The following is a 17,863-nucleotide window of genomic DNA, read 5'->3' on the forward strand; positions in this document are numbered from 1 at the left end:
CATGCTAAATGTTTTCTAACACATGGCTCTATTGTTTGTTCCCTAAGTTCCTTTAATAGAATGATTCCAAAAAAAAGAAACTGGTCAAAACAAACCTAAAAAATAAAACCTATTATGTAAACTTCTACACTGCACTACTAATAAATGCATAGACGATTTAATATTTATAATAAATTTGGTACTGAAACTAAGAGCCAAGAAAGATCATGTTGCAGAGGAAACATACATGCGTATACAATGAATACATCGAAGCATTTTCCAGTCCATTGAACCGTTCTCGCACAATATAGCATGTAGAACTACGAATATCAAGTTGAAGTGGCTTGTATAGCAAGGACCTACAACAGAAAAACACATTATCCTTCTCTTGAAACATTGCATAACTTTCTGGTAAATAAAACCTCAAAATACTTGTATACATGCACACTGAAGCCAAGAAAAAACATTACCTATTTGGGAGAGTAGACCACGAAGGTGCAAGCGCAGCTTCAACATCTGAGTCAACCCAAACAAACATACAGTTGTTCAGCATGGTTGGAAAACTACCAAACTTTGAGTCTGGTTTTATTCATTTGTAATAGGTACACATGCAAGAGCTGCTACAATAACTACACATTTATAAATTTCACATCAAATCCACCTTTCTTCTCAGCGTTGTTCAAATATTGCATTAAATGAGAAAGAAGAAAGAGAGAAATTATTTTAACGTCCACAAGGCTAAAGATAGCCTATGGAACAGATTGCTTCTTCATTTGCTTGATGTATTCGACCATTTTTCTGTGAAGCTTCAAAATAAATGCTCCCAGCTTCTCGACAAACCCCTCACTAAATAGATTATCCCAAGAGCTAGCTGCCAGCATATCTGTATAACTTTCCCTGTTGTCTTTGAAGGCCTCACATTCTAAAATGAAATGTTTTTCTATTTCCACTTTTCTGGAAGAACAAAAAATGCATACTCTTTCCTCCCACACTTCTTTTGGCCTTTTCCAATGTCCTGTTTCACAAAGAAGTTGATGAGAATTAGTCCTTAACTGAGCAATAAGAATTTTAGCTTTCCAAGAGATATTGGCCTCTATGTATGCTTTTGGTTGATGACTATGAGTGGGATTAAACACTTCAATATAGTATTTTTTCTTTCTTCCTAGCTCCTTATCCCAAGTGCGTTTGTGGAACTTTTCCATAACAAAATCTTTTCTCTTTGTTGTTTATGGGACACGCGTTCAAGCAAATACCCATTTACTAAACCATTTGTTATTTTGTTGCATCCAAGTTTTTTTGCTCTTGCACAATCTATCATTAAAGACAGCCTTAGGCCATGTACCCTCTTCCATTTGCTCAATTTTTTTTAAATATCTTATGACTCGCACCATAGCAATTGCTTCAATAGGAGCAGTCCATGTTTCACTTAACAAGATATAATAAGGAACTACACTTTTAATCTTAATTTGTTTGTAATCAAACGCTTCTGAATTTTCTCAATTTGTCTCCACTACATGCCGGATGTACTACTAGCCCATAGTTCACAACCATAGAGAATCACCGGAATCACTAGAAGCCCAAAAAGTGTTTGAGCGGTTTTTCAGTCCCATAATGCTACCTCTCTACGCCTATTTGAAAAGCATAAAATGCTTTCCAACCCCCCAAAGTTCTTTTCTTTCTACAACCATTCCAGCTTCGAGTTTTGTTGAAGTCAATTCCAAAGTATTTATAATCCATAACTTCTTCCAGAATGTTGCCTTCAAAGTAGAACTTATGCTGGTTATGTTTTCTTTTCTTAGAGAAGACCACTACTTTCGTTTTGTTGATATTGACTTGCATCCCCACACTTCTACAAAAATGTTCAAAGGATAGTAAGTGCTCTTGCAAACCAAGAGCCGATTTAGCAATCAGAATAAGGTCATCTGCATATAAAAGAAGCCTTATAACAAACTTTCCCAAATAGATACCATCACCCCCTTGCGAATTTAACCACTCCTCAAGCTTGTCGATATATAAACCAAAAAGGGTAGGAGACAGTGGGCAACCTTGCTTGACCTCGATATCGCTTCTAAAACTTTCAAAAATGCCTACTGAAGTTCTAATTTTGACTTTCACCTCTTCATACAACGTATGCACAGCTACTCTCAAATGTTTAGGAACCCCAAGTTCCTCCATTCTGTGCCAAAGCTTATCCCTAGGAACCATGTACCCAGTCAAACGCTTTTCTGAAATCAACAAAGCAGCAAAAGACTTCTTCCTTTTTCTCCCAAACTTTTTCAATGATGTGCCTTAAAGTTATACAATGATCAACTGTGGAATGTTTAGGTCTAAAACATGCTTGCCCTTTAGCACGCTTATCTCTTGCTTCTGCCCACTTGCTAATTTTTCTTTCTAGCATGCTTCCAAATAGCTTTGCAAAAAAAGGGTTTATCATGATGGTCCTATAATTGGAGGGATTATTGACGTCACCGCTCTTGAAAAGAGGTATTGCCAGACTAGTTGTCCAATCTGTGAGGAGCCCTTGTTGTATGATGTTGTTGAAGATTTTTGTAATGTGAGGTGCAAGAATTTTTGAGCCCCACTTTAGATATTCTGCTTGGAGTTCAGCTAAGTCTTTTGCTTTTCCAACACCCAACTTCTTGATACACATCTCTAACTCTTGTACCGTGAAGGGTTCAGTATCAGTGTTGACCAATGGGAGAGGGTCAACTGTGGGAACATGCTCATAGAGTTGTCTTGCATAGTCAAACCATTTAGAATCTGTAATATTATTTCCAATTTGTATCTTTTTTGGTCGGAGCTCCTTCCAAAATAATTTGGGATTATTTTTCCCAAGGAAGATTAGTTCTTCCCTCCTTGAAACCATGAAATCGGCCTTTTTCTTGCTTAATATCTGCTTGTAAAATTTGAGCTTTATGTTATCCTTGTTTGACTCTTTCCACATTCTCCTTGCTTTTTTGCATTGCTCGTCAAACCAAGCATTAACCGGAAAGAAATTTGTTTCAGACTTCTTAATTTTTGCTCTTTTGCACTTTGCAAGTGCACATTGAATTAAATGTGTTAATTCATGACTATGAAGGCTGTGAATTGTAATTTTCTCCTTCTCGAAGAGCCTCTCTAGCGTCATTTTAAAGGTATTACAATTTTTTGGGGTCAAAAGAGTTCTGCCCTGTGGGAGATTTTGTTGGACATGCTGAATTTTTTACTTTAATTGTTTCTTTCTTATTTCAAATCCCACAACTGATCTCCAATCAAAATTTCTTCCATTTTCTCACACAAACCATGCGAGCAAATTACATAATCTACCACACTTGCTCTATTGTAAGTATTGCAAGTGAAATTACTGGACTTTTCCCATCTAGTCAAGCCATTACAAATGACTAAATCAAAGGCCCCACATAGAGTAAGCAATTGTTCACCAAAGATATCGCAGTGCTTGCCCTCTGAAATTCTTTCCCACTGATGATTACTTTCTTCTGTAAGCTAAATAGGGTCACAATCATCTTTACAACAAAGAATGCTAGCTTTCTCACTTGCAGTCCTAGCATTGAAATCACCCACTATAAGGACTTCACCTAGCTGCAAATATGTTGCAATATCCACTTTTAAGGCTACAAATGGATCTTTGTGGTCAAGCCCTCTACCTTTGTAGATTTTTGAAACCTGCGACGCAAAATAGCATGCTGCAATGCTGATGTGGTTTCTATTTTCTGATATTTTAAACCAAATGAATTGCTTATTTGAGTCATCTTTCTCTAACTGAATAAGACGACCTTCTTTCTCCCTTACTAAAACCATGATACCTCCGTGCCTTTTGCCATTCCCTGTTGCCTTGTTCCACATTGCCATCTTCCAATATCCTTCAAACAAAGGTTTCTTGCACCCTTCATGCTCATGTGTTTCTATGAGGCAAATTATGGCTCTATCTTCCGCAATAGACCCTAACCTAGGTCCTCGTCTCCATGGGTAACCTCTGCAGTTCCAACAAACTAATCTTAAGGAAACCTGGGTTTGGCTTGATTGCTATTTATTTTGACACGCAAGACTCACATTTGAGTCTTTGTCCCTGCTTTCCCATACTGACCTTGCTTTCTGATTTCTTGTTGAAGAGTGTGTTGCCTCTTCTTTATTACCATCTTGCTGCTCTGTTCTAGAAGGAGGTCCAAATCACGCTATCACATCTTGGCCTTTATAAATCCATGCTATCTTTCCTTCATCTCTTGTTGCCCTAACCTTTAAAATTTCCTCCCTTCTTTCCTCTTGTTGTTTTATAGTTAAATCTTCTTCTAGGAAAAAACAAGAACCCCTCAAGAGATGTTTCTTGCTTAGAATGATATATTTATCACGCAAGCTAGGCACAATGACTTTTATGGGCCTGGCTCTCTCCCCATTAAACTTATCCACCCTCCATGCTTGGCATATTTGTCCTTGCCATAGCAACGTGTCTTTCAAGAAGTCTCTTGCAAGGTCAAGAGTACATTCATTTTTCTCATAGTCTTTCACTCCTTTAATAATTATGTTCGCTGCCCTATTTTTTCTTTCCTTGCCTTCACTATCTTACATGTTGTCAACCTGAATATTTGTTTCTCCTTTCTTATGAGCAGAATTGCTAATAACTTGAGCCCAAGTTTTGGAAACTTTAGTGGAATCTCTTTTCGTTTCTTCTCTTGTCTTTTCTTCATGGTTGTTTATTTGGGCAATCATTTTCCCTTTATCCTTGGATGATTTTGCTAATAACTTGAGCCCAAGTTTTGGAAACTTTAGTGGAATCTCTTTTCGTTTCTTCTCTTGTCTTTTCTTCATGGTTGTTTATTTGGGCAATCATTTTCCCTTTGTCCTTGGATGATCTTGTCTTTTCTTCATGGTTGTTTATTTGGGCAATCATTTTCCCTTTGTCCTTGGATGATTTCACATTCACGTTGTTTATTTGGGCAATCATTTTCCTTTTATCTTTGGATGATTTCACATTCACCACCTCTGTAGCTTCCTGTAGCAATGCCACTTGTTCTTTTAAAACTTTATTGTTTTCTGCTAAAGCTTTGTTCTCAGTTGTTATTATATAAATTTTATGATCTTTTTCCTGCCCTTTAGCCTCTAAAACCTCCAACCTTTGTTTTGCATTTAACAATTCTTTCACATAAAGATCAGATGACCAAGTGAGAGGTGTGAATGTGGGACTATATAAGGCAGAATCATCAATGACTTTTCCTTTAGACCTACTCCACGTTATTATCTTTAGAACTTATGATTTTATCTCATTCACGATGCAAGCAAACGCTATGGGTAGCCATCCCAAATCTGGAGAGTGTAATCCGACTAAATAAATATATAAATTTTAGATATATATATAATTTGAAACTTCTCATTTTTAATATGTCATCAATTTGACATTTTTTAAATTATATGCCAGTCAATCATGATGTGTTTATTTTTAAATAACCTGTATTTTATGTGTAAAACAAGAAAAGACGAGTAAACATGCGTCAATTTGAAAGGAGGGAGGCCACGCCGGGTACTGGATGGAGACCGTGCCGGAAAAGGACACATGCAATCGCTGACTAGCCGTTAGTCAATCGGAAAAGCACAAAAATTGACTACTTAACTTTTCAAAATTTCTCTTAGTTAGCCCACACCTGTCCTTTATACAGTTTCGTACAAAAGCGTTACCTGCAAGCCATACAAAACCATGCAGAAAGTTATTTACCAAGGTCACAAAAATTATTTTCGTTAAAATTTGGTGAATTTGTTTTTCAAAAAATCTTTAGCACTCAAAATTTAACACCGGTAACTCAAATTTCTCAAAAACTATTTCAAAATTTCCACTATTTCTTATAACCTCTTTAAACATCACGAATCTAGATAATATTGGGTATAATTTTTGTTTTTTTTGGAAAATGATAAGTTTCAGTTGGCATATCACATACAAATAGCGACAGTGCAACATGAAATTTATTAGGGAAGGCAATTTCTTAGTAGTATTCTCAAACATGTTTTTACTCTTTTCGGATGCCTTTAATTCGTATTTTATTTATAGATATTTCTTCTTTTATTTTGCTTTTTAATTAAAGTGAAAGAAACATACCTGTTTTGTGTAACAGTCAGCTGGCAACTTTGCAGCATTTGGGATTTCTAAGATGAGAGGGGAATAGACTGGTTTAAGACGGGGTCATCAATAAGTTTTATCCAATGTAGCTGTCAAACAAAAATTCATAAGCAGTCATTGGTCATCTTATTATTAAAGACACAATAGATGTTTTTTTTAAATTGTTTTAAATGTCTATGTTTAAGATGGAGTTAGTTTTAGTTATTTCATTTTATGAATTAAAATTGAATTTTTCTCTACATTTTTAAAAAATGTGTTAAAAATAATCTAAAAATTGATGTAAATTTTTGAAATGAAATTAACAAACAAATATCAAAAAAAAAAAAACATTAAAATTTCAATCACCCATCTATATCTTAATTTCCAATACATAGATTGGAAATTAATACCCTAATTTAGTATGATTGGTTGGTTGATGTGTAATACACCTAACTAACCTTTTAATGCCTAATTAAAATAAAAATACATGGTAATTTTTTTTTTCAATGTAAGACTATTCTATAAGGTTGTTCTCATCATTGAGAACTTTCATACTAAGTCATATCTTGATGATATGATCATTTAAATATTTTCACCCTTACACCAAGTTAACCTACTTTGCAACTAACACATGGCAAACACCCCATATCCATATGTCATCATGGGGTTGTGTAACGTCAGCACTAAGACTATTTAATTTTCCATCATTAAAGCTACTTAGTTTGCCATATCATCCACATACCAAAGATTAATTATCTTACATTTAAATTAATTTAATATTTAATTAATAACTTAATTTATTCAAATACATATAATTATGTTAAGTTAATAATAATAATAATACATTCAACTATAAACAATCGTTAAATTAATAAATTCTCCACATGGATAATTCAAAAATGATTAACCCATGACATTTTGCAAATCATGAGTAGAGTGAAAATCCTGTATGTGGACATTGATGCCCTCATTGATCATGAAAATTCCAAAATTTTACCAGTGAAAAATCTAAAACATTTATGCATGGTCTTCATTGTTAATCATGGATAAGCTCATTTGCAAAAATTCTGAAAAAAATTGTATTAGATATTAAAAATTATTAATTTTATTGAAAAAATTCAAATTTACCATCAACATTCACTAAGTATTAAAAGCAACACTGATAAATAATTTCCAACTGAAAATTGATTTTCAAAAAAACTTTTACCCCAACTATAAGCTCAATTGTACCAATGCCACCCCCTAGATAGACTATAATGCCAGAGAGGAAACTATCAATACTTGGATATTTGCCGTAGGAGAAAGTAACTCGGCTTCACAAAAAATAAACATCAAAAAACTCTTCTACCCGCTGAAATTGGGTTGCAACAAATTTCAAATGCTTTATAGAAATCCCTTCACTGCACATTGTGATTTCTTCATCCGTTGCTTATCATACTGGTTTAATATAAATTAATTCATGACCCCACAGCTTAGATAAGCTCCACAGCTCTCCAAAATGTTCCTAGGTTCCAATCCATGATAGCCATTTTTCTGTTCAAATCCACGATTGCCACTTTTCTGGATGTATTATGCTTGCTGTGTGTATTCAATTTAGTTAGGAGTTGTCTAAGGAGGTGGAGGATTGCCAGACGGCCAAAAGTGGCAGGAATCCGGGTAAAAAAAAATTCAAAAAATCTTGTAGAGACAGTGTTTGAATCATGTTTTTGATGGTGGAAATGGATTCAACACCATCAAAAACGTCTAAGACACTTAAAATTTTGAAGTTTAACAATTATAACTTGGATTTACAAAAATCCTTGCCAAATTTTCTGTGAATATAACCAAAATTTCCATACCTTTCTGGGCAACTCCTCCACCTCATTAGACTACGCGATTTAGTAAGTTATTCTAATGTCATCCTCGATTGCAGCTATTTAGTAGCTATTATTTTGGGTCGGTTGAACATGGTTTCAACTAACAATCTTGAAATCAATGTGACATGTTACAGTGAAATCGATTTGAAATGTTACATATAAGTTTGGCAACAATGATATATATACACAGATATTCCTCGAGCTCTGAACTAGCCCAATATATACATACAATTTAGCAGATTGCAACCGTGCTGCCCGCTGTCCGTAGCTGCCACACTGCACACTCTCATAGATGCCCACATCGATTCGCGCATTATGCCCTTCCAAGACTAGCCAATTTTGCGAATCATGCTTTCCCAGTCTCAACCGCGTTACCAGATTCCAAGTCACTTGCATATTTGACGGAAGCCAGAGATGAAGAAGCTGCAATTGTCGAGTCGTCCGCAGAAACTTGGAAAGACTGAACATCATTTGCTGCAACACTCTCGTTTCTTTCGGTAACATCCATTCGGGCGCTTTCCTCTGGCTGGGAGAACCCTGACGGTTTCTTCGACAATGCACAAAGGACAGAGTGTCGACATGAAGGACAAGAAGCATTGGAAAGCAGCCATGCGTCTATGCAATCTGCGTGGAAACAGTGACAGCATTCTGGTAATACTCTCACCTTTTCTCCTTCCATGAATTCCGCCAGGCAAATGGGGCAATCCACGGCTCTGAGGGAGTGGACTTTGCAATAAAGCGTGGCTGAAAGTGCTTCTAAATCCTTTTTCTCGATGCCAGATTGAGTTCTTTGGACATCCATATTGGGTGATAGCTCCGACACCACTGGCCATCGCCTGTAGAGCCGTCTGCAGCGGAGCAGGGCATTGAACCCTAAAAGGCATAGTATTGAGAGGAACAAGGCCGCGGCCGCAAGAACGCCGACTAAGCTTGGGCCGAATGTCGCATTAGCAAAGTCAGGAGTTACCTCCGTCATAGGAGGAGCAGCCGATGAATGCAATTCCTCGCTATCTTGCAACAATTTCCTGCCCTGATCACACAATGAAAATGAAGACATACTCTGCATTTTTCTGGAAACGTGTTCCAATCACAACGAACCTCGAAGGGGGTCAGGCACAATGGCTTCAGAAACTATAAAATTTTCAGTAATTCAACATGGGGACTGCCAATCCAAGAATATGACAATTGGGGACTGCAAATCAGAAAGCTTGGAGAAATGCAAAGCGTGGAAAATTGAGGAAGCTTCAGTGCTTATCACCCAATAGAGCGGAGTATTTGTAAATGGTACATAAACCCATAAAGCGGAGTATTCTGGGTGCAGGTAAAGACCGGACCGAGGCGCCCACAGAAACCCAAAAGCGAAACTGAGAGGCTGTTCAAGCCCCCACTTTCTTAAAAAGGTGGATATTAATTATATGGTGCGAGCGATGCAAGGTCATTGGACATTCAAAAGTTATTGAAGGCGGCTGCTGTGATGTGATTGGAGTTCTGTAATATTCCGGCGGTTTTAGCCTTTGTTTTTTAAAAGAGTTATTAAATCATATTTTATATATGAAAATCCAGATATAAAATTATTTTATCTCAGCCATATCGGATTTAGTATATCGATGAAGAACTCCAGTCTCCACTTATCTCTCGTCAAAAAAATATCCCAACTTCGTCAAAAAAATATCCCAACCTCGATTAGGCAAAAGAAAGAGCGAACACTTTTTGCTCTAATTATTACTTTACTAATACTTTATTGGAGAGGAGGATAATAATCCAAATTGTTCCTATTCCTCATCATCCAAGTACCATGCTTCATCAAAAGTTCAACTTTGGATAAATTATGAGTTTTTATATTTTTCTCCTAAAACACATTAATATGTTTGTTCATGCTTTATTCATGAAAATTTATCCCATACATATAACATATTAATTTCTTTTTCATTTGCCAACAATAATATTAGCTTTAGGGTTATCAATTTTGTATAATTCGTTGACCCTTTTCTAAATTTTATCTTAAATTTAATGAAATGATTATGTGCCAAAAATAGAGTCTCTCTAATCTCATTAAAAATATCCAAGGAAAGCTCTTGCGGTAACAAAAAAAAACATAGAAAAAGCTCTTACCAATTTGTTGTGGAAGCATTACATTTATTAGGTTTTCTTCTTTATGTTACGGGAAATCACTAAATATGTTGAGTCCATTAGTTTCATATTTTTTCTATATTATAATTAATGCAATAGTTTTATAAATTTTTATTTGTGGATTTTCTATCTAATTTCTCAAATTTCAATAATCATAATTCACAGTGTAGAGCTAGTATATCTCTTTGGAGGAGCAAGTGGTAGTGATTGTAACGTTCTGCTGTTGGAACTAGTGGTTGGTCATGGTTGCATGTATGATTGGAACTTTCATTTTCTTAATATAAAAGAGGCAACACGTTTCATGCATATGTTGTTATTGTATTTCAGCAGTCTTGGTTACACTAATAATATATGTATATGTTTGCTTACACATGTATGTATGGACTTTTCTATATATGTATGTATGAATCTTATTGAGAAGTGATGTTGGTTTAACCATCATTTTGGATTGTTGGTTTCCTTGCCTTCCAGTTGGTGATGTATCTTTGCTCATGTGTTCCCTTCCAATCCGTGTGTTTCCACAGGTTTCCAAGGGGCACACTTATTCCACCTTCCATGTGTTAGAACCCTTCATGCACCTTCCTTCGCTTGCTGCCCTAGTCACACCCTTGCTACCAACAAGGACATCATGCTTGCCTCTTCGCGCAACTGCGGTCAAGGCTATACCGTATGACCCGATGTTGGGACTCCTACGCCAAACGGTCTGAGGTCTAGTTGGGACTTTTTACCGGGGATATCCCCTGACATATTAGCGGATCCAACACCGTCAACAGAACCTTTACATAAGACTCAACCTGATAATGCACCACCATAGTTGGTTCGTAGATCTTCTAGGCCTCATAAGCCTTCACAAAGGTATCCTCCTTCAAACTATATTTTGTTGACTGATGAAGGTGAGCCTAATTGTTTTCAAGAAGCTTGTAAAGTTGAGCACAGTAAAGAATGGAAGAAAGCAATGGAAGAAGAAATGAACTCTTTGTTGTTCAATAAAACTTGGGAGTTGGTAAACCTCCCAAAAGGAAGAAAGGCTCTACAAAACAAATGGGTTTACAGGATTAAGCATGAACATGACAAAAACGAGAGATATAAAGCAAGGATGGCAGTGAAAGGATTTGCCCAAAAAGAAGGGTTGACTTCACTGAAATTTTCTCACATGTTAAAATGCCATCCATTAGAGTCATTCTTGGTCTTGTTGCTGCTTTAGACTTAGAATGTGAACAGTTAGATGTAAAAACTACTTTCCTTCATGGTGAATTGGAGGAAGAAATTTATATGGAGCAGCCAGAAGGCTTCATAGAAAAAGGCAAAGAAGACCTTGTTTGCTAGTTTAAGAAGAGTTTGTATGGGTTGAAACAGGCACCTCGACAATGGTACAAGCAAATTGATTCATTCATGTTGGAACATGGTTTTTAGAGGTTGGAGGCTGACCATTGTGTCTATGTCAAGAGGTATGATCAAGGAAAGTATATCATATTATTGTTATATGTGGGTGACATGTTGATTGTTGGGCATGATAAGAATAAGATCAATAGGTTGAAGAAATATTTGGGCAGTAAATTTGCAATGAAGGATTTAGTACTAGCACAACAAATATTGGGCATGAGGATTATGGGTGACAAACAAAAAAAGGTTATGACTGTCATAAGAAAATATATATCAAGAAGGTGCTTGACAGGTTTAATATGAAGGATGCCAAGCCAATTGGTACACCCCTTACAACCCATTTCAAGTTGAATACTGAATTATGTCCTAGTGATGACAAGGAGAAGGAAGAGATGAGTAGGATTCGTTATGCTTCAGTGGTTGGCAGCTTGATGTATGCCATGGTATGCACACGACCAGACATTGCATATTCAGTGGGAGTAGTGAGCAGGTTCCTTACCAATCCAGGCAAACAACATTGGGAAGCAGTAAAATGGGTTATGAGATATCTCAAGGGTACTAGTCATTATTGTTTATGTTTTGGTCATAATGATACTATTCTTGAAGTATTTACATATGCAGACATGGCTAGAGATATGGACACCAAAAACTCCACTACAGGTTATTTGTATACATTTGCAAGTGTGGCAGTATCTTGGGTGTCAAGGCTACAAAGAATAGTAGCTCTCTCTACAATAGAAGAAGAGTACATAGCTGCAATAGAAGCTTGTAAAGAGATGTTGTGGATGCAGTGATTCCTAGGAGAGATAGGAATAAAGCAGGACAAGTATGTGCTATATTGTGATAGTCAGAGTGTCATTCACTTGCAAAAAACCCAACATTTCACTCAAAAACCAAGAACATTGACTTAAGGTACCATTGGATCTAGCATGTGTTGGAGGAAGGACAATTATCCTTGGAAAAGATCCATACAGATAGGAACCCTGTTGATATGCTCACTAAAATTCTACCAAGAAATAAACATGAGTTATGTAGAGCCATGGTAGGAATCAATGTGACTTGATTCAGGATTCTTCATTCGACTTCAAGTGGGAGAATGTTAAATGTGAAGCCGTCATAAAAACTCTGGTGTTGACCTCGCCATCGGCAACCACTCTTTGACAATCACACCGACACTGAACCAAATCCCACCCACCTTCATTGACTTGTAACCTCACTATGTTTCACATGTAGAATTCTAGATGCTTCTTCATGTTCTATAAATTTGTATTTTCTCTAGCCAAGGAAGGCAAGCCAAGGCCCAGGCCTGTTGCATAATACAAGTGTGATTTATGTTTATCCATTTTCTGTTGTCTGTGATGTTTGTTTGTTGCCTTTAATGTTTTATTTCTGTTGTGCTTTTTGAAACTAACAGGGAATCATGATTGTTGTTAGATCAAAACCCACAAGTGTTAGTCAACGATCGCATCGGCATAGATAAGGATCCACAAGATGTGGTTAGTGCATGTCACAAAACACACAGGGAGCATTGGTTTATCCAATGTCCAACAAGCCCAACCTCAATTCAGGGAAAGGAATCTTCAATGAAATTACAACTGGAGTTACAAAAATGAGAGTAGAGAAAGAATCAAAACGAGGGAAGAGAACAAGATCGTGCCATGCAAAATTTGAATCCCAACTACGATTTTGCACTAACCTCATATGAAACTAGATCCATGGAATCCAAACCACCACCACATGGGGAAGTAGGAGTTGAAATCTTAAACCACCTAGTTTTCTCCAGTTGTATATCTGGATATTCGATCCCTTCTTGGGCCATTTGGTGATTTTCGAGTAGTCTTCACCGTTATTCCCTTTCTCAAGGGAAGATAAGTTTTTGATCGCAAATTTTATAGTGCGTGAGGGTAAAAGCGAACTAGTTGTCCTGAGTTATTAAATCATATTTTATAAATTAAAATCCTCATATAAAATTGTTTTATCTTAGCTTTATCATATTTAGTACATCCATGAAAAATTGCACTTATCTAGTCAAAAAAATATCCAAACCTCGATTAGAGAAAAGAAAGATCGAACACTTTTGCGCTAATTATTACTTTACCAATACTTTATTGGAGAGGGGGATAATAATCCGAAATGTAAGAAAGAGGGAACACTTTTTTCTCTAATTATTAGTTTACCAATACTTTATTGGAGAGGGGGATAATAATCCAAATTGTCGTATTCCTTATAATCCAAGTACCATGCTTCATCAAAAGTTCAACTTTGGATAAATTATGAGTTTTTATATTTTTCTCCTTATACATTATAAACACATTAATATCTTTATTCATGTTTTATTCAGGGTGACAATTCAAAAATCATCCAAAGCATGTAACGTATTAATTTCTTTTTCATTTGCCAACCATAATACTAGTTTTAGGGTTATCAATTTTAGATAATTATTTGACCCTTTTCCAAATCTTATCTTAAATTTAATTAAATGATTATGTGAAAAAAAAATAGTCTCTCTTTTTCACATATAACAATATCTCTTTGTGAAGTCTTATTAAAAACAGCTCAAGGAAAGCTCTAGCTTTAACAAAAAAATAGAGCAAAATCTCTTAGCAGTTTGTTGTTGAAGAACTAGTCTCACTAAGTTTTCTTCCTTATACTATGGGAAATCACTCAATATATTGAGCCCATTAGTTTCATACTTCTTTCTGGCTACAATTAATGCAATAGTTTTATAAGCCTTTATTTTTGGATTTCATATCTAATTCTTCAAACTTTAATAATCCTAATCCAAACACATATGTATGTATGAATATTTATATTTAAAAATATAGGTTAATTCATTGCTTATTTGATCTAATTTATTTGTGTTACATAAGAGGGTAAGTTTTCATAAATCATGGCATGCGTGGCTTCCATAATAGTTTCACATTTCTCTAGGCAACTCCATTGTGTTATGGATCATATCGAGTGGTTTTGTCCCTCTTAATACCTTCCTCTCTGCAAAAGTCATTGAATTCATTAGATTCATACTCAGTTGCATTATTAGTTCTTGATGTCTTGATCTTCTTTCCTATATGATTTTCCACCAAGGATTTGAAATATCAAAGCCATCTAAATACTTCATCCTTCTTCTTTAAGAAATAAATCCAAGTCTCGCGGGATAAGTCATCCACAAATATTTCATAGTATAATTATCCTCCCAATGAAGTCATAGGCAAAGGACTATCCATGTCAGAATGGATCAATTGAATAATATCAATTGTCTTTCTCTCACTAGAAGGGAATGACCCCTTTATATGTTTCCCAACTACACATCCTTGACAAACTCCTTCATGATTCATATGAAACTTAGCCATCCATGTGACCATATTCCTTACACTAGGTAAGGCTTTGTAATGTAAGTGAGCAAATCTTCAGTGCCATAACTCACATTGAATAGAAGTGTCATTATCCAAAGCTCTCAAAAGACTTCCTCCAACTTGATAAAGACCATCAACCCTAAACCCAAGAGTAAAAACATACTTAAAGTTCCTTTTCCATGCACATTCCTTTCCATCATTGAAAGCTACTTTGAAACCTTTGTCTTCCATTGTAGAAATAGACACCAAATTCTTCTTCAAATTGGGTGTGCATACAAAACTTCCTGAAGGTGTATGGTTTGACCATAATTCAAGTGAAGAGTAACAATTCCTATCCCTTTCACAGGCTGAGTGGAATTATCTCCAAGACTAATATTTATTTAGTCTTCCTCTTAACTAAATTAGATATAACCTCCTTATATCCAGTGAAATGTCTTGAGGCTCCACTATCAATTAACCAATGATCCAGGGTGTCTGAAGGAGAGGCAGTAGATAACACACAAATAAAATAATACTCATATTGTTTTGCAACAACATTATTTTCATCATACATGGAATTTCGTGTCCTCTTTGGAGGTCGATTATTTCCTCCTCGAGCAACAACAACATTTATTTTTTCATTGTTGTTAGACCTGTTGTTTCTTTGATTGTTGTTGTTATACCTTAAAGGATTTTTCTTGTTAGGAAATTCTCTAACAAAGTGGCCAAACTTGTTGCAATTTTAGCATCTTTCTTTTCCTTTTCCTTTGGCCCCTCCTTGTTGAATTTGATGTACTAACATAATTTCTCCTTTTAGCATGAGTAGAGAAAACAATAGGTTCATTTCCATTTGCAGACTTATATCTTTCCATCATCCTTATTTCCTCTTGAGTGCATCTATCTAATAGCTCATCAAAATTAGGTATCCTAACATTATTGAGAATGGTGGTGACAAATTTTTCCCACAACCTTGAAAGACCTCCAAGTGCAATGAGGGCGAGTTCCTTGTCAGCAGTAACTTCTCCAATGGATAATAGGTCATTCTTAACTTGAGTTATTCTCATGAAGTAGACTTGTATAGACTCTCTTTTTTCCATCTTGATATCCCTTAACTTGTTCTTGAGAAATAGGATTTGATTTGCATTGTTGACTTTGAACATCCCAATCAACTTATCATACATTTCCTTAGAAGTTCACAGATCAGAAATATAAGAGACTAAATGTTTTTGAATGGAGTCAACTAATATTTTCCTAGCTTTGACTTCATCTTTTCTATACTTCGTTCTAACAGCAGCATGTGCATTTGAAGGAGAGTCAACCACTTTCCCTTGCACATAATCCAACACTTCATGTTCTTCCAAGGTTAAATCAAGAGTCATCTTCCAAGCATGATAATTTGACTTGTCATTGAGATTATCCCCAGCCTTGAAATATGAGGTAGAAACCATAGAGACCTATCCCAATTGTCCTTGTCCAACAACAACAAGTATTTCAACAATGATTGCTTACTTCTTCCTTGGGAATTTGTTCATCTTAGCTCTGATACCATGTTAATTTTGTTCTATTCTTGCAACAATTACTTCAATAACTTATTAGCCCAATAATAATTCAACTTCAGGTTTCAATAGAAATTACAATAAACTACAGTAGAATCACTTATCATTTACTTATTGATAGTAATTGTAGATAGAACATCATTAACAATGCACAAGAAGACAAGCCAAGACAATGAACACGGAGATTTAGTCTAATGCCAGGGAAAAACCCCATAAGGGGGAAAACCCAACTAATCCTTCTTATCCAATTTAGTACAATAGTCAAAGTCAAAGTATTGACTTATCAATGAAGTTTACCAACCAATGATATGAAGCTCAATCCGATCCAATATAATTCTAGTCAACAGTCAGCAATAGGCAACAACAGACACTGTTGCCTAGCCAGTCTAGTCACTTGTGGTCAAACAACCTCTAATTAATTTGGTCAATGGAGCAAGAAACTCAGCCTCTTCAATAGGTCAAAGTCATCCCAAAACAAAGAGAAGAACAATCAAATTTTGGTCAACTGTCTGCAGTCTAGGTTGCGGTCAATGTTGGTCAACGTGTCTAGAATTCTTATTTTTATGTGCTAATGAATGTGGCCTACCCAGACAGAGATATTCCCAAAACATCAAAGCCAAAATATGCTTAGAAATTAAAAGTCAATGTTGTTCAAAGTTGCAGGACAATTCATATTTTCAGTCACCTGTAATTTCTTCCTCCTTCTTCCTTGCAAGTTTGAAGAAACTCCTATTATTTTTAGAGCTATCAAACCTAAGAAAAGAAGAGAAAATGTGTGATGATTAGATGCCAAAATGAGGAGGTCTTATGATGTATTTATAGTGATCAACTTGGGGTTAAGGGTCATGACTTTTCACCATGGGGTTGACTTGTAGATGAAGATGAGGCCAACGTGAAGAAATGGCATTTGTAGGTGTGCAAAAAATTTTCTTTTCAAGGAGAAGGGAGATGCCATTAAGGGTGATCAAAATGTGTAATGAGTCATCGAAGAAGTGGCTTCCAAGTGGGGGAATTGGCCCCTAGTTTCACTCTTTAACAAGATCTCAAGACGTGTTAACCCTAGTTGATCTGAAATCACCCTTAGGTGACCTCAGGAACTTAATGAAGGTATTACAGACTCATGTGCTGGTGTGTGTGTCTATGTTACCTTAGGCAACGGATCGATAAGATTGCAAAATACATAGACACTTGAAATAGTAAGAGATCACAGTAAGCGAAACATAAACACAACAAAATTTAATAAGGAGTTCACCCAATCCTCCTAGGCTACGTCTCCTGGTCCAGCCTTCAGTGGTGGCCTTTTTATTATGTCTTTAAAGCAGAGTCTTACAATAAGGAGCTCAATCTCAGTCTCACTTGACAGAGGATAATCAGTAGGATGGCACTTGAAAATCCCAAGTCCTTAGAGTTCACAGACTCCCCTTACTGAATTTCGACCTCAATTAGTCTTTGCCTGCTCGATGCTGCTCTTACTCTGATGGCCAGCTCGGCTTCTCTGTCCTCTGCAATTTTGCCTCTCTTTCTGTGTCTCTCGGCCTTTGGCTA

General features: G+C 36.1%; 1 protein-coding gene across 1 annotated transcript; it reads right to left on the minus strand.

Moving 5' to 3' along the window:
* Positions 1–7,949: 7,949 nt before the first annotated feature.
* Positions 7,950–9,300, minus strand: LOC149235229 (RING-H2 finger protein ATL80-like). The gene has a single exon (XM_089461316.1). It carries the CDS (start codon positions 8,981–8,983, stop codon positions 8,264–8,266), a length of 720 nt encoding a protein of 239 aa, XP_089317442.1. The 5' UTR covers positions 8,984–9,300; the 3' UTR covers positions 7,950–8,263.
* Between the last annotated feature and the right edge of the window lie 8,563 nt (positions 9,301–17,863).

The sequence above is a fragment of the Pinus tabuliformis genome, chromosome 8 (assembly GCF_031772625.1).
Source record: "Pinus tabuliformis cultivar Carrire ecotype Pingquan chromosome 8, CPIR1, whole genome shotgun sequence".
NCBI lineage: Eukaryota > Viridiplantae > Streptophyta > Pinopsida > Pinales > Pinaceae > Pinus > Pinus tabuliformis.